Source organism: Microcaecilia unicolor, chromosome 5 (assembly GCF_901765095.1).
Source record: "Microcaecilia unicolor chromosome 5, aMicUni1.1, whole genome shotgun sequence".
In the NCBI taxonomy this organism is placed as follows: Eukaryota; Metazoa; Chordata; class Amphibia; order Gymnophiona; family Siphonopidae; genus Microcaecilia; species Microcaecilia unicolor.
Window position 1 is genome coordinate 199,664,059 of NC_044035.1, and position 23,158 is coordinate 199,687,216.

The 23,158-nt window shown below is 43.5% G+C and overlaps 1 protein-coding gene across 1 annotated transcript in view; it reads right to left on the reverse strand.

The window, feature by feature from the left end:
* Positions 1-23,158, reverse strand: part of OGFOD1 (2-oxoglutarate and iron dependent oxygenase domain containing 1) — a 683,818-nt gene that overhangs the window by 185,056 nt on the left and 475,604 nt on the right. The window contains 1 exon segment of the mRNA XM_030203703.1: positions 10,056-10,135. Within this exon segment, the coding sequence (XP_030059563.1) occupies positions 10,056-10,135 (80 nt within the window).

Genomic DNA, 23,158 nt, shown 5'->3' on the forward strand with positions numbered 1-23,158 from the left:
TGGATAGGACGCTGAAATCTTCAGCTCAATGTGCTGCGGCGGCTAAGAAGGCGAACAGAATGTTGAGTATTATTAGAAAAGGGATGGAAAACAAGCATTAGGATGTTATAATGCCGTTATATCGCTCCATGGTGCGACCGCACCTGGAGTATTGTGTTCAGTTCTGGTCGCCTCATCTCAAAAAAGATATAAAGGAATTGGAGAAGGTGCAGAGAAGGGCGACGAAAATGATAAAAGGGATGGGACGACTACCTTATGAGGAGAGATTAAGAAGGCAAGGACTCTTTAGCCTGGAGAAAAGGCGGCTGAGGGGTGATATGATGGAGGTGTACAAAATAATGAGTGGGGTAGAGCGGACAGATGTGAAGCGTTTGTTTACGCTTTCTAACAATAATAGAACCAGGGGACACAAGATGAAATTAGAATGTGGTAGGTTTAAAACAAATTGGAGAAAGTTTTTCTTTACTCAGCGCGTGGTTAGACTCTGGAACTCATTGCCGGAGAAGGTAGTGACAACAGCTGGCCTTGCTGAGTTTAAAGGGGGTCTGGACAGATTCCTGAAGGAAAAGTCCATTGATCGTTATTAAATTTTGGGGTTTTGCCAGGTTATTGGGGCCTGGATTGGCCGCTGTCGGAGACGGAGTGCTGGGCTTGATGGACCTTTGGTCTTTTCCCAGCGTGGCAGTGCTTATGTACTTATGGGCAGACTGGATGGACCGTACAGGTCTTTCTCTGCCATCATCTACTATGTTACCATGTTACTATGAATCGGTTGGACCGACAGATGACCGAGGAGTAAAAGCGATCAGGGAAGATAAAGCCATAGCGGCGAGATTAAATGAATTCTTTGCTTCGGTCTTCACTGAGGAAGATTTGGGTGGGATACCTACTACTACTACTAATTGACATTTCTAAAGCGCTACTAGGGTTACGCAGCGCTGTACAATTTAAACATGGAAGGACAGTCCCTACTCAAGGAGCTTACAATCTAAAAGACAGGTGTACAATCTAAAGACAAGTGTACAATCAAAAGACAAGTGAAGAGTCCGTCTGATAGGGCATACTATATTACACGAAAGGTTAGGTGCCGAAAGCAGCATTGAAGAGGTGAGTTTTAAGCAGAGATTTGAAGATGGGTAGGGAGGGGGCTTGGCGTAGGGGTTGAGGAAGATTGTTCCAGGCATAGGGCGAGGCAAGGCAGAATGAGCGGAGCCTGGAGTTGGCAGTGGTGGAGAAGGGAACTGAAAGGAGGGATTTGTCCTGTGAGCGGAGGTTACGGGCGGGAACATAGGGGGAGATGAGGCTAGAGAGGTAGTGAGGAGCCGCAGACCGGGTGCATTTGTAGGTAAGGAGGAGAATCTTGAATTGTATGCGGTATCTGATCGGAAGCCAGTGAAGTGACTTGAGGAGAGGGGTGATGTGAGTATATCGGTTCTACTACTACTACTACTACTACTTAGCATTTCTATAGCGCTGCCAGGGTTATGCAGCGCTGTACAAGTTTAAACATGGGGAAGGACAGTCCCTGCTCAAGAGAGCTTACAATCTAAAGGTAAAAACTATGTAGTCAGTGTAGGTATCAGGAATGGGAAGGTGGTTAGGCACCAAAAGCAAGGGAGAAGAGATGGGCCTTGAGTAAGGACTTGAAAATGGGCAGGGAGGGCGCATGGCGTATGGGCTCAGGAAGTCTGTTCCAGGCATAAGGTGATGCAAGGCAGAAGGGGCGGAGTCTGGAGTTAGCGGTGGTGGAGAAGGGTACAGAAAGGAGTGATTTGTCCTGAGAGCGGAGGTTACGGGTGGGAACATATGGGGAGAGGAGGGTAGAAAGGTAATGGGGGGCTGCAGATTGAGTGCACTTGAAAGTCAATAGGAGAAGCTTGAACTGTATACGGTAGCGGATCGGGAGCCAGTGAAGCGACTTGAGGAGAGGGGTGATATGAGAGTATCGGTTCACGCGGTAGATAAGACGTGCGGCGGAATTTTGGACAGATTGAAGGGGGGATAGGTGGCTAAGTGGGAGGCCGGTGAGTAAGTTGCAGTAGTCAAGGCGAGAGGTAATGAGAGCGTGGACGAGAGTTCGTGTGGTGTGCTCAGATAGGAAAGGGCGAATTTTGCTGATGTTGAAGAGGAAGAAGCGACAGGTCTTGGCAGTCTGTTGGATATACCAGTGCCAGAAATGGTATTCGAAGCTGACGAGTCGGAGAAACTTAATGAATTCTCTGTAAACCTGGAGGATGTAATGGGGCAGTTCTACAAACTGAAGAGTAGCAAATCTCCTGGACCGGATGGTATTTATCCCAGAGTACTGATAGAACTAAAAAATGAGCTTGCGGAGCTATTGTTAGTAATATGTAATTTATCCTTAAAATTGAGCGTGGTACCGGAAGACTGGAGGGTAGCCAATGCAATGCCGATTTTTAAAAAAGGTTCCAGAGAATATCAGGAAAATTATAGACCGGCGAGTCTGATGTCGGTGCCGGGCACAATGGTAGAGACTATTATTAAGAACAAAATTACAGAGCATATTCAAAAGCATGGATTAATGAGACAAAGTCAACATGGATTTAATGAAGGGAAATCTTGCCTCACCAATCTACATTTCTTTGAAGGGGTGAACAAACATGTGGATAAAGGTGAGCCGGTTGATATTGTGTATCTGGATTTTCAGAACGCGTCTGACAAAGTACCTCATGAAAGACTCCAGAGGAAATTGGAGAGTCATGGGATAGGAAGTAGTGGTGTTCTACTGTGGATTAAAAACTGGTTAAAAGATAGAAAACAGAGAGTAGGGTTAATGGTCAGTATTCTCAATGGAGAAGGGTAGTTAGTGGGGTTCCCAGGGGGTCTATGCTGGGACCGCTACTTTTTAACATATTTATAATGACCTAGAAATGGGAGTAACTAGTGAGGTAATTAAATTTGCTGATGACACAAAGTTATTCAAAGTCATTAAATCACAGGGAGGATTGTGAAAAATTGCAAGAGGACCTTACGAGACTGGGAGACTGGGTGTTCTAAATGGCAGATGACATTAATGTGAGCAGGTGCAAAGTGATGCAATATGGAAGAGGAACCCGAATTATAGCTACGTCATGCCCGGTTCCACGTTAGGAGTCCACGGACCAAGAAAGGGATCTAGGTGTCGTCGTCGTTGATGATACATTGAAACCTTCTGCTCAGTGTGCTGCTGCGGCTAAGAAAGCAAATAGAATGTTAGGTATTATAGGAAAGGAATGGAAAACAAAAATGAGGATGATATAATGCCTGTGTATTGCTCCATGGTGCGACCACACCGCGAATTATTGTGTTCAGTTCTGGTTGCTGCATCTCAAAAAAGATATAGTGGAATTAAAAAGATGCAGAGAAGGGCAACGAAAATGATAAAGGGGATGGGACGACTTGGAGAACAAGCGGCTGAGAGGAGATATGATAGAGGTCTATAAAATAATGAATGGAGTTGAACGGGTAGAATGTGAAGCGTCCGTTTATGCTTTCCAAAAATACTAGGACTAGGGGGCATTGCGATGAAACTACAATGTTGTAAATCGGAGAAAATGTTTCTTCACTCACGTGTAGTTAACCTCTGGAATTCGTTGCCGGAGAATGTGGTAAAGGCAGTTAACTTAGCGGAGTTTAAAAAAGGTTTGGGATAAGAGTATAAAATGTTTGTACTTTTTTGGGATCTTGCCAGGTATTGTGATCTGGATTAGCCCTGTTGGAAACAGGATGCTGGTTTTCCCATATATGGCAATACTTAGCACTTATGTACTTATGATCTGATGTAATATCTTCCTCATCTGGTAAAGGTTCTTGGAGGAGTTTCTGGAGTCTGTCTTCTGAAAAGCTCAGAGGGTCTCCCCAGGGGTTGTCGAAAAACATTTCATTCTTCATCAGAAGAGATCGATACTAGTTTTTGTATTGTTTAGGGACTCCTGAAGCAGGCCTTTGTGGCCGAAACACAATTCGTGTCGAGTCCATTTTTACTGTGAATAAAGCTTCTGATGTGAACTTTTTAGTCCATTGGACGTTTTTATTCTGCATCATCCTTCGTGTCACCCCTGCTGTGCTTGTTTACCTGTGTACCTGTGCAGAGGACTTTTGTTTTTCTATGCTTGTCGATCTGCTGAAGCCAATGCCAGGGAAAAATCACCATACTCCCTGAAGGTTTCCACTAGTGTTGTTCACTATGGCTAGAGAAAATAACAGAAAAATACACTGTCATATCTGGAATGCTCCACAACGTCCTCCACAAGGAAGGCCTGGCACAAGAGGCCCATTGCAATGGCTCCCAGCAAGAGATTTAGATTGTAAGCTCTTTTGAGCAGGGACTGTCTTTTCTTCATGTTCAATTGTGAAGCACTGCGTACGACTGGTAGTGGTATAGAAATGATTTGTAGTAGTAGTTTGTAGTAGATCCATCATGCAGATAACTATAATCAGGCCTCTCAGCAAAATGGCTCTTTGCTCGATGTAATTTCTAGAGTGCCACAGCCAAGAATAGATCGCTAAAGGAATTTCAAGCGACTGACAAATCCGTCTCACACAACATAGAAAAAGAGAGCATTCAACTGTTGTAGGAAATGAAGTTCCTGTAAGGTGTAACGAGTATACTGCCGAGGATCCTCAGGTCTCTGCCACTGGTGCACTCCCTTTCGAGTGATCCACAGCTTCGCTGGATATTGAAATGCAAAGGGCACTTTGTTTGGCATGTAGGAATGAGCACAAAGTAGTGAATACCTTTTGCTTTGCCGAGACTACTGCCGAACAGTCTTGGAAACAAAGAATTTTGTGGTTCTCACGTTACAGGGATCCCTCCTGACGGCTAGCCCCTTAAAATATCCTGCTTGTGAGCAAATTTGAGAACTTTCAAGATTACCATGAATGTAGCCCTCAGTTGTCCTAATCAATGGGCCCATTGTATCTGTAGGGGCCCTGAGGTGGATTTCAATTTCAAGGTTTGGGGCAGCCACTGCACCAAAAATGCTCTAAGTTTCATGTCTCGTATAGGCTCAGGAAATCCTACCAGGCAAAGATTGCTTCTTCTAATTTTTCCTTAAGCTTGGTAATGGTAGTTTGCAGAATTTGTTGTTGGGTCTCCTGAGACTGCAAGGCATCTTCAGCATCAGATAGGCATTGCTGGTAAGATTGAAAATCCTTATGGAGCAATTCTAGCCTTTGAATAATATTGTTATTGGGTCCCAGGCCTGACTCTGGTTCAGGATTTAAAATGAGATAAAAACTTATAGGCCTGTAACTCTGACTTGAAATTCAGTGTTGCTCAAAGGCATATAAGCTATTGGGACACTGCAGAACAAACAGAAAACCACAAGGTTTGGGGGTCTAACTGACAGAGTTGCATGGATGTAGCAATATGTTGGTAACAGATGTTTAAAAATACAGAACTCATGATCTGTTGTGACACTCTCATGCAGCAGAATGAGGAACGAGCGTGAGTGGGAAAGAACAGAGCAACATCGTTTAGCAACAGTGTGGTTACAGATGTTCTTGAAAAACAACAAAGATGGCTTCTCAGGAAGATGGCTTAGATTTCCTACTAACCACTTCATTACCATAGCCAATCAGTGTTATCTATGACATTAACATAGATCCAATCTGGTGTGCTTACTGTCATATTATCTGTATCCTGAGAGGACCTATAAAAATGAGTGTACTTCCTACTTCAAGCTAGAGAGACAGTCATGGTTGCTCTCTCCATGAGAAACCAATCTATTGCAAGTAACCCAATTGCTTTCTCATGAGTAACTTTGAGTCTTTTATATCTACTAATTGGCTTTTGAGTAGTAAAACAAAACATTAAAGACTCAGACCCATAAAACACCTATGTGTAGCTGGGATATTATATTCCCATAACCAATTGATTGTACATGTTGCTTGTATATTCTTTGGAGTCACAGATAACTACTGATTTGACTTGTACGTGGTAAATAAAATTGAGTTGTACTTCTCATCACAAATGGTGTTCTTTAAATTATGCTTACAGAGCAATGACTAATTGTAATTATACTTGGTGGTTGAGAAATAAAAGATACCTTCTCATACCTCCAATTATATTTGGTGTGTCGTCTTGGTTGATTCGGAGCTAAGTGCACGGCCTGTGTGGCAATCAAGAAGTCACAAAAGCTATTTGCAGCCTGGGGTGTTTTGCTTTCTAAGTTACAGCAGCTGGCCTGTTGTGTCTTGGGGAAAGGAAATACCCTAAACCATAAGAGGGAAGGAAATTCACCTTGTAACAACAAATTCCAGCTTATCTACTATCTTTTGTAATTTCTGGTAGAAAGGGCTTTCCAGAGGGTTTTAAGTTCCAAAGCTATCTCTGCTGCCTACACCGAACTGACTTAGTGTAGGCCCATCAATTCTACCTCCACCATCTTGGGTCCCACCACACGGCCTCAGTCTCCCACTTTCCAAGGGGTTTTAGATGACATGAGGGCATGGAAAATGATAATAAAGTTCTGATCTTGAAGCAATTCCCCAATTCGTGGATATTAAATTAGGATGTTTGTGGGTTTTTTGTTGCTGGGTGCCAAGAAGAATCAAATATAAATTCAAATTTCAGTATTGATGAAGATTCCTATTCATTAGATCACTCAATTAAAATTCTGGGTGTTGTGTTGGATGATAAATTATCCATGGAACATCATGTTAATTCACTTAATAGAAGTTCCTTTAATGTCATGAGAAAATTGTGAGTTATTCGAAAATATTTATCAGAGGATCTATTTAGACTTGTGGTACATGCAATGAAACTACAAAATAGTAAATTTAAAACAAATCGGAGAAAGTATGTCTCAATGTGTAATTAAACTCTGGAATTCCTTGCCAAAGAATGTGGTAAAAGCAGTTAGCTTAGTGGGGTTTAAAAAAAGTTTGGATAGCTGCCTAAAAGAAAAGTCCATAAGCCATTAATTAAGAAGGACTTGGAGAAAATCCACTGCTTATTTCTTATTTTAATGTATTGTAATGTTTTGGGATCTTGCCAGGTACATAAGTATTGCCATACTGGGACAGACCGAAGATCTATCAAGCCCAGTATCCTGTTTCCAACAGTGTCCTATCCAGGTCACAAGTACCTGGCAAGATTACAAAACAGTACAATACATTTTATGCTGCTTATTCTAGAAATAAGCAGTGGATTTTCCCCAAGTCCATTTTAATAATGGTCTATGGACTTTTCCTTTAGGAAGCCATTCAAACCTTTTTTTAAATCCCGCAAAGCTAAATGCTTTTACTCTGGCCACCGTTGGAAACAGGATTCTGGGCATGATGAACCTTCGTTCTGCCCCAGTATGGCAAAGACTTATTTAGATTGATTTACAAAAGTTAAATTCCAGGGGAATTTGAAAGTTTAATCTTGAACTGAAAATTCCTTCATCAGACTTGCTAGAGAACTTTCATTGATACAGCAACTAGCTGACTCACTGGCACTTAGTGAAAGGAGAATGACTAAAAAGGAAATTGTGAGACTAAAAGATACTGAGAACCGCTATGTGGATAATGATGAAGAAAAAGCAAATTTGCTAAACAGATACTTCTGTTCTGTTTTCACTGAAGAAAATCCTGGAGAAGGACCGCGATGGACTGCAAAAAGTACTAATGAGATTGAAGTGCATAGAGCACTGTTCATGGAAGAGAGTGTGTATCAACAACTTGAAAAGCTAAAGGTGGACAAAGCAATGGGACCGGATGGGATCCACCCTAGGATATTGAGAAAGCTCAGAGAGGTTCTGGCGGGTCCTCTTAAAGATTTGTTTAATATATCCTTGCAGACGGGAGAGGTTCCGAGGGATTGGAGAACGGTGGAGGTGGTCCCTCTTCACAAAAGTGGTGATAGTGAAGAAAGCTGGAAACTACAGGCCGGTAAGCCTCACTTCGGTATTGAAAAAGGTAATGGAAACGATGCTGAAGGAAGGATAGTGAATTTCCTGGAAGCCATAAAGTTGCAAGATGCGAGACAACATGGGTTTACCAAAGGGAAATCGTGCCAAACGAATCTCATTGAATGCCTTTGATTGGGTGACAGGAGAATTGAATCAGGGACAAGCTATGGACGTAATCTACTTAGATTTCAGCAAAGCTTTTGACACGGTTCCCCACAGGAGGCTCTTAAATAAACTGGATGGTCTGAAGATAGGACCCGAAGTGGTGAACTGGATTAGGAACTGGTTGACGGACAGACGCCAGAGGGTGGTGGTGAATGGAATTCGCTCGGAGGAGGGAAAGGTGAGTAGTGGAGTGCCTCAAGGATCGTGCTGGGGCCGATCTGTTCAATATATTTGTGAGTGACATTGCCTAAGGTTAGAAGGTAAGTTTGCCTATTTGCAGATGATACTAAGATCTGTAACAGAGTGGACACAACCGGAGGGAGTGGAAAACATGAAAAAGGACCTACATAAGCTAGAAATAATGGTCTAAGGTTTGGCAATTAAAATTCAATGCGAAGAAATGCAAAGGGATGCACTTAGGGAATATAAATCCACGGGAGACGTATGCATTAGGCAGGGAGAGTCCTGATAAGTAACGGACGGGAGAGGGATCTTGGGGTGATAGTATCTAGGATTGAAGGCGACGAAACAGTGTGACAAGGTGGTGGCCTTAGCTAGAAGGTTGTTAAGGCTGTATAGAGAGAGGTGTGACCAGCAGAAGAAAGGGGGTGTTGATGCCCCTGTATAAATCGTTGGTGAGGCCCCACCTGGAGTATTGTGTTCAGTTTTGGAGGCCGTATCTTGCTAAGAATGTAAAAAGAATTGAAGCGGTGCAAAGAAAAGCTACGAAAATGGTATGGGATTTGCGTTACAAGATGTATGAGGAGAGACTTGCTGACCTGAACATGTATACTCTGGAGGAAAGGAGAAACAGGGGTGATTATGGTACAGACGTTCAAATATTTGAAAGGTATTAATCCGCAAACGAACCTTTTCCAGAGATGCGAAGGCGGTAGAACGAGAGGACATGAAATGAGATTGAAGGGGGGCAGACTCAAGAAAAATGTCAGGAAGTATTTTTTCACGGAGAGAGTAGTGGATGCTTGGAATGCCCTCCCGCGGGAGGTGGTGGAAATGAAAACGGTAACAGAATTCAAACGTGTGTGGGATAAACCTAAAGGAATCCTGCTCAGAAGGAATGGATCCTAAGGAGCTTAGCCAAGATTGGGTGGCAGAGCCGGTGGCGGAAGGCGGGGATGGTGCTGGGCAGACTTATACGGTCTATGCCAGAGCCGGTGGTGGGAGGCGGGACTTGTGGTTGGGAGGTGGGGATGGTGCTGGGCAGACTTATACGGTCTGTGCCAGAACCGGTGGTGGGAGGCGGGGCTGGTGGTTGGGAGCGGGGATAGTGCGGGCAGACTTATACAGTCTGTACCCTGAAAAGGACAGGTACAAATCAAGGTAAGGTATACACAAAAAGTAGCACATATGAGTTTATCTTGTTGGGCAGACTGGATGCACCGTGCAGGTCTTTTTCTGTCGTCATCTACTATGTTACTTATTATGTACTTATGAACACTGCCACTATCTGACAGTACTGGCAGTTCCACTGTTCTATTCAGATAGTCAGTGTAGCCACTATCCAGATACTAACTATTATATGTCTATGGCTGGCGTTTATAAAAAATGCTGACTGACACAGGCTCAATATCAGGAGGTTAATTTCTATGTTGCCGAAGCTGGAACTGCTTTTCTCATAGAAATGCATTGGGAAATTTTTGGAGGGTCTTATTTCTCCAGAACCCTTATTTCAACTTAACCCATTCACAACTCAGATATGCTTTTCACTGTTTCCCCTCATATCAGATGTCATCTCATTCCATTTAATTTTCAGATAATTATTTTCCCTTCAAGCAGACAGATGTTTCTGAACCCCTTCTGTATAATTCTTTACAACTACCATTGGGATTGAAAGAATAAAAAAACGGATGGTGGTGAATCAACACAAGACCAGTTGCAGTAGTGTGGGAAGCCCAAAGGAACAGAAGGAATCTAAAAAGAAATAAGTTCTAATCAAAAGACAAAAGCTGTAAAGTGACAGAAACTAAATACCTTTTATTAGGAGGACCTCTGATCTTCCATTCCAGGTTTTCTTTTTTCAAAATCTCACACACCTCCTTAAATTTCTCAAGCTGAAAAAATAAACAGATAACCTTTAAATTACATAATGGTTTTTAATTTTGTTGTGAAGCATTATGTTAGAAGTGCTTATACATTATTGAGTAAATAATCAAAACTGGATGCACCAGTGAAAACTCTGCAGGCACATTTAGCCAATGGATTTATGCCAATGATAAATATATTATAGTTGCTATAAAAATGTTATTTGCAATTAACTGCCCGATAAAAAATGTCGATTGTAATTAATTGCATTTTTTTATTGCTGTCCTCAAAGAGCCCCACTGAAAAAAACCCCTCCCGTAGTGCCCCCCAAAAGCATCCCCCAAAACAACCTCCCTCTCGAAGACCCTGCCAAAGACCATCTACCCCCTCCTGACACCTCCCTGAGGGCAACCCTTCCTGAAATTCCCCTCCTCCAAAGACACCTCCCCAAGAGCATCCACCTCCCATAGGCCCCTTCCCCTCTTGGCCTTAAGGCTCTAATGGTCCAGGTTAGGGCAGGCAGAAACGATCTCCAGTCACTCCTATCCATGCTGGCACATTCAAAATGGTAGCTGCAACTAGTGCTATTTTGAACAAAAAACAGGGCAAGTAGGCTGATGGCTTACAATTTCTATTTTGAACAAAAAACAGGGGACGTAGACTGATGGATTAGAATTTGAAAATATTAAAGGAGAGAAATAATATAATGAAAAAATGTGATAAGCAAGGGAATACCTTGTTTAAAATGACTCAAATTAGAGATGAATTTGTCAGATTTTATATAGGTCAGAAGAATATCCTGATAATGAAGAAATTTGGCAAACTCTAGACTGATCTGGTGAGCCAATTGTCTTTGAGTCGTTGTTGCCTATAGCTATAGCTACAATTTACATGTTATGACCATGTTGCACAGGTATTTTAAATCTCTATTTTTTAAAATGAAATCTTTAGCAGAGGTTCTCTGGTACTGCCATGAAAGGCAAGGCATAACTGAAGGCAAGAGACCACTAGAATTATAAGCTACTAGGAAAAAATGCCCGTTTCAGAACGCAATGAAACGGGCGCTAGCAAGGGGCCCCCTCCCTCCGTCCCTCCGAGGTACTTGCCTTGTTCGCCACAGTTTCCGTTTCGGCCGTCGAGTGTCATAGCTCCGCCCTCGACGTCATGACGTTTTGACGCGAGGGCGGTGCAGACACTCCAGGGCACACCGGATATCTCGGGCGCCTCAACTTCCGTGGAGGCTTCAGAACGTTGGGGTTGCCTTTTATATAGAGAGATATCTTCCAGAGATGATCAAATTTCCGTGTCTTTCACTCTGGCAGTATCTCCTTTTTTTACTATCTCTGAAATTGGGTACGTTTACTCATCTGATACCTATGCGCGCACACACACACCCATATCTATCTATCTGTATACACACACACTTAAATAGTGTCAGTGTATGAAATAATCTGTTATTTTCGGTTGTAGAACCAGTGGAATCTCTACTAGTCCTGATAAAAGCAGCAAAGGACTATGGGGACTGAGATTTAAAGTTAACATGAGCAAAACTGAAATATGAAATGTTTTAGTTTCAGAGCAAGGGGTTTGGGAACTTTTAGACAAATACTTGTTCCAATGGGCGATGTTAGACACCTTAGAGTAGGGATTCTCAAGTTTTTTTTTTATTTTTATTTTGGGGCACACTTTCAAGCTTGCTTGATACTTGGGGCACACCAACCCAAATTTTGCAAAGTCACTGGCCACTTGATTGTGAAATACCAGAAAGTGTACTTTAAACTAAAATCGAGAGTATGAAGAAGTCTAAAACATAATTAGGTAATAATGGGAAGATGGCAGGGTCTAATGCAGGATGATAATTTACTCCCTTTGAATGTCCATGACTAGTTACTTAACAGAAGAAAAATAGATCACCTTTTCCCCATGGATAGAAAAAACAGCTTCTCCCTCCCTCCCTCCCTCCCTGTACCCAAACTGGCAGCAGTTTTTTTTTCTGTGGCCATCCACAGGCAGCACTGTTTTCCTAACCCTGTCCCCTCTCCCAGGCAGCCCTTTTTTGTATCCCTGCCTCCCCCCTTCCCCACAGGCAGCACATTTTCATTAGCCCTCCTCCTACAGAGGTGTAACTTTTTTCATCTTGGCCTCCTCCATTGGCAGCACTTACCCCCAGGGGCAGTTCAAGGCATTCTGCTGCCTGAGGCAAGGGATAAGGTGACATCCACTTCTTCAAGGCCCTCTAAAAACTCTGGTCAGTGAGGAGAGTGGGGATGTTCCCCCACTCAGAACACTAGTCAGGCGCCTGCCATACAAAAGTCACTTGGGACCTGTACAGAACAAATCTACCATACCATAACACCACCAACAAGGATCTTCCTAGGAAAAGGCAGCATCATACATATTGGAGTGAGCCCAGAGCATCAATATATTTATTAGGAAAACTGAAGAAGCTGGCTTATTATAGCAATCATTTCTAACACAATATCTGGACTTAATCGCACATGTATAACCCAAATATACCCCCTCCAAATAGAAATATGTAGACAAAAATCAACTTGAAACCTCAAGATGCCAAACTCTGCTTGTAGCACAACACCAATTCCCACAACTGACACATTCCAATCAGTACATGGAAAATAAAATTATTTTTTTCTACCTTTGTTGTCTAGTGATTTTATTTTTCTAAGCACAATGGTCCTAGTTTCTGCTCTTTTCCTCTACCCCCTTAGCATACTGCCCAGGGTGTCCTGTCCATTTGCCAAGTCTTTTCTCTCAGTAGGGGAGGAGAAGACAGTCCAGCAAGTCCCCTGAACTCCTCCCTTCTCTCACTGGAGGAGGGGAAGACATCTTAAAGTGGAATTTAGTAAAATGTTGTTAATAATACTATTATTATTATTACATTTCTATCTCACATTTTCCCACCTATTTGCAGGTTCAATGTAGCTTACATAGTACTGTGAAGGCGTTTGCCCAGTCCAGTAGGGAGACAGATATAATGTGATTTTCTGGTAGAATAAGGTCCGTGTGTTTCAGGTAATATGGGGGTTGTAGAGAGAGGGGTTATATAGTGTCCAATATGATCTTTAGTTTTGCTGTGTTGCAGAGATTAGGCATTTATGTTGGGTTGGTAGGGTATGCCTTTACGAACAGGTGGGTTTTTAATGATTTTCTGAAATTTAGATGGTCGTATATTGTTTTCACGGCTTTTGGCAGTGCGTTCCATAGTTGTGTGCTTATATAGGAGAAGCTGGATGCATAGGTTGCTTTGTATTTGAGTCCTTTGCAGTTTGGGTAGTGGAGGTTTAGGTATGTGCGTGATGATCCGGTTCTATTTCTGGTTGGTAGATCTATGAGGTCTGTCATGTAGCCTGGGACTTTGCCGTAGATAATTTTGTGGACCAGGGTGCAGATTTTGAAGGTGATCCGTTCTTTGATTGGGAGCCAGTGCAGTTTTTCCCGAAGGGGTTTGGCCCTGTCGAATCGTGTTTTACCGAATATCAGTCTGGCTGCTGTGTTTTTGGCGGTCTGGAGTTTCTTTGTGAGTTTTTCTTTGCATCCCGCTTAGATTCCGCTACAATAGTCCGCATGGCTTAGTACCATTTGTATTAGATTGCGAAATATTTCACTCAGGCAGAAAGGTTTTATACGTTTAAGTTTCCACATTGAATAAAACATTGAATAGTCTTTGAAGGCTGTATGAAAGACCACCATAATATAACTCACAGGTTTTGTCTTCCAATGGCTCTAAGAACTGTGTCTCTTGTATGAATAATATTGGATTGTTGGTTCAATCATGAATTGAAAATAAATGTGTCTGATGGGCAGACTGAATAGGTCTTTATCTGTCATTTACTATGTTACTATCTTCTTCATTTCCTCAGCTTTTTCCCATTTTTTGTTTCTTTGAATTCCATCTCTCCTTCATATCCTCCAGTCTTCAAGCTTCCTCTTTTTACTGCTTCTATCTAGTTCATCTCTCTTCTCCACCTATGTCCATCCATGCCAGGCATCTCTCCTGTCTTCCCTTTCCTCATGTCCAGCATTTCTCCCTGATCTTACCTTTCACCTTCCTTATCCAGCATCTCCCTGTGGTAACGTGATTGAGGGTGTAGCTTGGAGCCTGGACAAACACTGTCATATACATAGGGTTTGCAAGTTAAAACAAATACTTTATTTCTGATTCAGCATGGGCACACCTATTACTTCAGGAAATACTTTATTTCAGTGATTAAGCACATGCACATCTACAATTTCACAGGCTTTGAACCAGCACCAGTAAAGTCTCTTTGTTTCTCTCTATTTCTTTCACATATCACTATTAATACTCTCTTCCTGGGGTTGGCTCCTAACCTAGACCAACCCAGTTGCTACTAATACCGTACTGGGTCCCATCTGGACGCACCCAGATCAGTGCTCTCTAAACATAACCTTGGCAGTCTTACTTACATACATACATGCCATCTAGTCCATGGAGGCGGAGAATTAAACACAGTTTCTCACGCCAGGGAAACTACTGAGCTCTGGCTACTTCTCATCTCTGGCATTTTCCTCAGGTACTGTAGATTCAGTTGCCACTCCCTTGGAGGCATAGGCACCGACTCTGTGGGGCACGCAAATGCAATACTCCACAAGCGGACCCCCCCCCCCCCCTCTGATTCTTAGTCCATGTTTGCGGTCCCGCTGCCGGCAGCTGTCCATGCAGCTTACTGGGGCTTTTAACTACCTTAATTACTGCCGGTAGATGCACTGCAGTGATTGAAAGGATCTACCTTGGGATCTTGTCTGGCCTTCTCTGATGCAACTTCATGTTCCACGTAGGCAGAATTTTTCACTCGCCGTGGTACCTCTACCGGTAGAGATCAAGGTAGTTAGCAATAATGGTGAACCAAGGGGGGGGGGGGGGGGGGGACAAAGGAGAAAAACATAGACCTGCAGGCCACAGAGGTGCTGCTCTGCTGGACCAGGAAAGGGGAGAGGGGAAGGTGAGACAAACAGACAGGGTGCTAGACGGAAAGGGGAGAGGGATAGATGCTGGATCAGCTTGGGGGAGGGGAGAACAAGGGAGAGAGACTGGGGGTGGGGAGAGAAGAAATGGGGAAAGCTGCTGCTAGACGGAAGACTAGGGAGCCATACTGAACTGTGAGGGGGTGTGGGTGAGAAGCTACAGGAAGAGATACTGGCCTCAGGGCCAGGGGAAGAAGGGAGGGACAGAGAAGTGATGCTGGGCATGGAAGTGGGATAGGGACATAGAGGGGTAATGCTTGACATAGGGGGGGCAGGGACACAGAGGAGTAATGCTGACCACAGGAGGATGGGGATAAATAGGGACAGGGACACAGAGGGGAAAATGCAGGATAGGGCAAGACACAGACAGAAGGGAAATGCTGGATACGGACAAATATGCTGTAAATGGAGGAAGGTAAGGGACAGGGTCATAGAGGGGAGATGTTAGATAAGACAGACAAGGATTCAGGAGGAGGATGGTGAACATGGAGCGAGAAGAAATATTAAATGGACAAACCACAGTGAAGACAAGAAAAAAAAAACCCAGAGAAGCAGAAAAGAGACACTGGGACCAAAGTCAACAGAAAAATAAAATGTTCAGACAACGGTAGAAAAGTATTTTATTCTGAATTAATTGGAATATGTCTGTTTTTAGAAATGCACATCTCTGATATTTTCTATTTTAGTTGGCTTCTTGAAGTTTCTAGTTCAGTTTTTTTGCCTTCTTATTGATCTTTGGTCTTTTGTTATATGTTGTGTCATGTGTTCTTCATGAATGATCACAATGTGGTATTCTGTATAGAGATCCTGGTTGTCTGTTTTGGGGGTTTTTCACTAGGTAATGTATTGGTGTTTTAGGGCCCAGTGTAATATTTACACTGCTGCCTTTTCACACATGAGATTATAGCTCTTTGAGGCATATTTTCAAAGCACTTTGGGAGGCTAAATTCCATAGGTTTCTATGGAACTTTGGGAGGCTAAGTGCTTTGAAAATGAGCTTGTTTGTGTCCTGGCAGTTAATGCTATTATGATATGGTAATGTTCCGAGTGCGTTTTTGCCCAGGTTTGAATATAGTGTTAAAGATTTCTTAACAAGGTGTGGCTTGGCTTTTAAAACATGCAGGGGACAGTGCTTTGATGGTGTAATAATCTCTCAGGAATAAGGAATGTTGTGTGCAAGCTAAAGTTCAGGAAATGGAACCTTGTGTTATCTTTGAATGCAATCTAGAACTATTCTTTTTTGTTGGTAGGCGGAGGGAGAATATTGGATTGTGTTCAGCACCCCCCAATCATTTTGAAAAGTTGGCTCCTATGCTTGGAGGCCTCTTACCTCAGGGACTCCCCTTAGAGATGTCCTCACTCAGGGCCTCCCTCTACCTCAGGGCATTTAATCACCTTCCAGCCTGAGTCCCACCCCTCTGATTCAGCAAGTGTAACTCCATCTACTCTAAGATGGCTCACTCTCAGTGAGGGAGTGATTTCATGGGAACCCGGCCATGTATCACCCACTCCCTCACACTGCCCCTAAAAGTGTAACTCCATCTACTCTAAGATGGCTCACTCTCAGTGAGGGAGTGATTTCATGGGAACCCGGCCATGTATCATCCACTCCCTCACACTGCCCCTAATTTAACTTACCTCTTCACCAGCATGTCCCCCTTATCTCCACTTCCACCTTACTCCGTGTTGAGCATGTCCCCCAATCTCTCTTTCCATCTTTCTCTGTGTCAAGTATATCCCCCAATCTCCCCTTCCACCTTCATGCCCTCTAAATCTGTGCCGGTTTGTTGTAGAAATTGAAAAGAGGGGTCTGGGCCTTCAGAACTCAAGTGTGCACTCAGTCCCTTTGATCCTGCCCCCCTCTGACATGAGTTCTGAGATCAGAAGGAGGTGGGACTGGCAAACAGTGAGCACGTGCATGGGTCCCAAGGCCCACACTGCTATTTTCTTTATGCCACTGCTCTCCCATTTGGGTGAAGGAAGGATGAAAGGGAAGGAAGGAGGTGTTAGCTGCTTGTGGTCCAGTGTGTGTGTGTGTTGGGTGGGGGCACACCAGGAATGTCTTCAGGGAACACCAGTGTACCGCAGCATACTGGTTGAGAAGCACTGCTTTAGAATAAACCTATGAACAGCAGACAGAGATAGAGAATTTCCTAGAGGCCTTTGACTATCCAAATGTGAATGGAAAGACAACTACAGTGTCAGAACAGGTTAACATTTGGAATACACACCTAGCCAAGACCTTAGAGAAAATGGCACCAGTAAAAAAGGTCTTATGCCCCACTAACAAACGCTCACCTTGGTTTTCTCCAGAACTTTGGATCCTTATGTTTGAACTGTTTTATTGATGATCCAATAGCTTATACATAGCCTTAAAATCTAACAATTGACAAATCAATAAACACAACGTTCTTTTGCAAATATGACAGTAACTTGTGTCACCAGTATTTTTGTAGCTTTTTCTCCCCTCAGTCCCACAAACTGCAGACTCTGTACCTTAAATATTTGTCTGCTTTGTCAAAATGAACGGTAAATAGCATTCATCTAAGATATTAAGTTTACTAACATCACATTGTATGTTATGATTATTACGGTACCCTATCTGAAGTTCCTTATCCCTCCCCCCCCTCCCTCCCTTATTTGCCGTGCTCTCTCTTTCTTCATGGTTTCTACTCCTTTGATACCTCTCCAAACACTTTTCCTCTTTACTGCTATGGGATAATACTAAACCCGCCTATTGTTGGGTCCCCCTCTACATCTTCTTCACCCATTAACTCTTCAGAACTTTGGATCCTTAAATGCGAAGGACAGCAACTGGAAAGGAGATGGCGTAAGTTACCAGCCAGTATCCAACATCCAAGTTCTAGAAAACCTTATAGAATAAACCGTCTGTGTTCAACTCAATGAATGGCTAGAAGAGAGAAACTGTCTAGATCTATATCAATCTGGATTTAGACCCGGTTATGGAACAGAAATGGTTCTCGTATCCCTACTAGATGATCTTTACAGAAACCGAGACAGGGGATTCACCTTGTGTTAGTATTGCTAGATTTCTCAGCAGCTTTTGACACTGTGGATCATAATATCATTGTAGCACAACTGACAGAAACAGGCATCAATAGAACAGTACTTGCTTGGTTCAGATCCTATCTATCAGACAGGCAACAATCCATAATGTTTGGCAGCAACTTATCACCATTATGGTCACTGAGCAGTGGGGTACCACAAGGATTGATACTGTCACCTGTTATGTTCAATATCTACCTCAAGCCACTAGCTGAGCTGATTCGATCAATGGACCTACGCGGATGATATGCAGCTATTCATACCCATTGAACCTGACTTACCTACAGCCCTGAAATAAATTCAATTCAAGAATGGGCTAAACACAAACGTCTGCCCAGGAGGGAAGGGTTAGGACAGATGTTGTAGCTGGTGATTCAATCATTAGGCATGTAGATAGCTGGGTGGACATGAGGATCGCCTGATCATTTGCCTGCCTGGTGCGAAGGTGGTGGACCTCATGCGTCACCAGATAGGATCTTACATAGTGCTGGGCAGGAGCTGGCTGTCTTGGTACATATATGGATACCAATGACATAGGAAAATATAGGAGGGAGGTTCTGGAAGCCAAATTTAGACTCCTAGGTAGAAAGTGAAGTCTACATCCTCCAGGGCAGCATCCACACGCAGGACCCAAGAGGCAGACTGAGCTCCGAAGTCTCAATGAATGGTTGAGATGATGGTGCAGGGATGAGGGATTTAGATTTGTTAGGAACTGGGCAACATTCTGGGAAAGGGGGAGAGTGTTCCAAAAGGATGGACTCTGCCTTAACAGAGATGGAACCAGGCTACTGACACAAACCTTTAAAAAGGAGACAGAACAGTTTTTAAACTACAATGTGGGGGGTGGGGGAGGGGAAGCAAACAATCTCCAGCAGCATATGATTTGGTGTGGAGAATCCTTGAAGGCTACATTTGAAACAGGACATTCATGGAATCCCAGTGGAGAGGTTTTAACAATGCTAAAAGAAAGTCAGGTGTGTTTAAGGAGAGAGCAGGATAAAGGATACACATTATCCCCTTCATCTTCTAAGTAGCTTGTAGATGCAAGGAAAAAAACACAATCTAAAGTGCCTGTATACAAATGCTAGAAGCCTAAAAAATAAGATGGGAGAGTTAGAGTATACAGCACTAAATGATGCTATAAATATAATAGGCATCTAAGAGACTTGTTGGAAAGAGGATAATCAATGGAACACTGTGTTAACAGGGTACAGATTATATCACAAAAAGAGAGAGGATCAAATTGGAGGGGGGTGCGCTATATGTTAAAGAGGGAATTCAGTCTATAAAATAAAAATTCCACATGAAACAGATAGTAGCATGTAATCATTATGGATAGAAACTTCATATGTGAAGGAAAGGATTATTCTTGTAGGGCTGTACTAGCGTCCACCAGGACAAAATGGACAGATGAAGAAACGTTTACAGAAATTAGGAAAGCTGGCAAATTGGGCAAAAATATACTAATGGGTGTTACATCAGGAAGCGCAAGGGAGACAAAATTTCTAGGTGTAATAAACAACTGCTTCTTGGAGAAACTGGTACAGGAACAGACAAGAGGGGGAGCTATTTTAGATCTGTGAGAGCTCCAGGCTCGAGGGTGGAATAGAGACCAGAGTCAAATGATGGCGCCCGAATGAGATGCATCTGTGAGAGCTCCAGGCTCGAGGGTAGAATAGAGACTGGCCCCGGCCTGGGCGAGTCGCGCTCACCTGAAAAAGCTACGAGCTCAGCAGGCGAACTCTAGCGAGGCGTCGAACGGCCCGCCGAGCGGGCGAGACGCGCTGGCGGGAGACCGGAGCTGAATCCAAAGCCTGAACTGGGAATCGGACGGCGCAGTGGACGGCAAACATCGCCCCAGCCTGACTCAGGATGCGCCGGAGGGAGCTCCTAACCTGGAGGTCGTGGCCAGGACTGGGCAGGAAACGGCGCTCCCGACCTGAGCGGTCGTGCCCGTGGAGGCCCCGATTCGCGAAGGCAAACATGACCGAGCTGGGGATGGCACTCCCGCCCATACGTCTGGCGAGATCGAGTGGCCCGCAGCAGCGACCGCAAAGGGACTGCCCGGTGTCGGCTGTGCGCCAGTCCTGCCTCCTGCCCGCCAAGTTGTGGCGAGAACAGCCAAGTCGCACGACCACCAGGGGCCGGACAGCGGCGCCACGTGGTCACATCGACCTAAGCGGCGGTGCCATCGGGAACTACGGCAACGGAGCGGCATAGGTAGCCTGGAGACGGTCCATGGCACCCAGCACACTGGAGTAGTGGCATCCAGGGCTGCAAACTGCCCCGATTCTTCCTCCTGTCTCCGGAGTAACACCTGCATCTGTGACAACCTCGCGTCCAACACACTTCTAATGCAATACCGCAACCCCCAGCACACAACCACAAACTACCTCAACCCGATGAAACACTGCCTCGCTCTGCACTACAATTATCTCTCCTAGACTCCTACCTCCAACCAACGATACAACACCCAGAAATACGGAGTCCCAGCACCAAGTTGCTGAACATCTGTTAGTTAAAAAAAAAAAAAAAATTTTTATATATATATATATATATATATATATATATATATATATCCATCCAATAAAACAATCCTTATATATGAAAGAAACTCAGGAGTGTTCTGGTGTGCCAATGCTCACCCAATGATATTGACTCCCCACAGTGGAAGCAATCAACTGTTGGAGACAACTTAAAGATCGAACCTCACCCAGAACTATTCCCCCCTCCCATTCGAACACGGCTTATTAGCAGCCAAACTGATCTGATCCAAAATGATTATTGTCAAAATACTCCTAGCTATCTATTCCATATCACTGATCCATCTAACACTAGCCATCCCAGTCGCAGAAAATAACATCATACTCATACTCACCAAAGACTGACCAGATACTCCACACCTCAACAAACTGACAACACCCATAAAAAAGGAACAATTCCAACATGCGGACAACATCAACAGAAAGAAAAGAAAGGTCACGCCAAACACACACTAACTAAGAAACAACAACTAACAAAAATCCACACAACACCAAACATAGAAGCCCCATACCAAAAAATTCAAGTGGGTTACATCAACACCAGATCCGTCGTAAACAAAACAACAACAGTAACAGACTGGATCTTGTCAGAAAACCTGGATCCGGGATCAAAAGGGCCCCATAATCCTTGACCAATGCCCTCCAGGATACAAAATCGTTCACTGGACCAGAAAGGAAGAGAGTGGCGGAGGTATAGCACTAATCTATCGATCCCACTTTACAACCGAAACCACAGTCGAGTCCATAACAACCCAACTGGAAATTGCCTCAATCAGAATCCATAGCAAATCCCTGCTTAACCACCTGAACTGTATCTTGTTCTACAGACCACCAGTTAATTGGAACGAAAGCCAGTCAACCTTCACGGACTTCATTTCAAACACTTGTGTAACCAACTCAAACACACTGTTACTACGAGACATCAAATTTCACCTAGAAGACCCAAACTCAACCAACACACGAGAATGCAAGGAATTCCTCCACTTATGGGATCTCAAATGGCCACACATGCAAGCAACTCACGTCAAAGGGCACACACTCATCTCACATAAATTGTCCACAGACCAAAACTTAATAATAACTGATATTAAATGGACAGAAACACCATGGACCAACCACTACAAACTAAAACTTTCCCTAAACTGGTGGAAGAAGAGCTCACACCATATACATGAACACACAACCTACAGCACGAGAGGCCAAATTGACTCAAAAACATACTGGAAACAAATATACAACAGCGAATGGACAACACAAATGGACTCCATACACTATACCTCTCTAACTGGGACAAAAGATGCAAAAGCATACTAGACGAAATAGCACCCTTACAAACAAGAACATCACAAAGACATATCTCGATACCATGGGTCAACTAAAAACATAATCCAGGAAACTCGAAAAAGCAAGGAAAAAAAAAAAAAAGACGAACACACGCTCAAAGCTGGGAAACAATTACAAAGAAAATACAAATACGCAATAGGACAGGCCAAAAGGTCATATTACAGAACCAAAATACGACCAGACTACAAAGACACGAAGAAACTATACCAACTCATAAACAAACTACTAAATACCACCTTGGTCACCACAACCAACACAGACATCCCCCTCTGCAGACAAACTTGCTAAATATTTCAATGAAAAAATTGTAAATCTCCGAAACACACTCCCCCTTGACAATACTGATACGAAAACTTCATCAACGGTCTGGACCCAACCCAGCGGACCGAACCTGGTCAAACTTCGCTCTCCTCACCATCGAAACAGTTACCCAGGCGATTCATAAGTTCTCCACCATTCACTGCAAACTGGATACGTGCTCCAGCTACCTAATAAAATCTGCTCATGACTGCTTCGTAGCAGACCTCACATTCCACCTAAACTACTTACTCCAACAAGGTCTCTTCCCTAACGAAAATGGCAACATCCTACTCACCCCAATTCCTAAAGACACCAAGAAAAAGACAAGCAAACTCACCAATTACCGCCCAGTAGCATCTATCCCACTAGCACCAAACAACTCGGTGATTACATAAACAAATTCTCAATTCTACATGAATCACAATCAGGATTTCGCCCGCTCCATAGCATTGAAACAGTACTCATCACACTCCTGGCCAAATTCAAGCAGGAAATAGCAACAGGTAAAAGCATACTCCTCTTCAATTCGACATGTCTAGTACATTCGACATGGTAAACCATAACATACTACTAAGACTCCTAGATTACTTCGGTATTGGTGGAAACATACTTAGTTGGATCAAGGGTTTCCTAACCACTAGAACGTACCAAGTGAAATCAAATTCAAACATAACACTGTGGAAAGCTGACTGCGGAGTACCTCAAGGATCACCACTATCACCGATCCAATTCAACCTAATGACGACACCACTAGCCAAGGCCTCAACCCTTTCATCTATGCTGATGATGTCACAATAT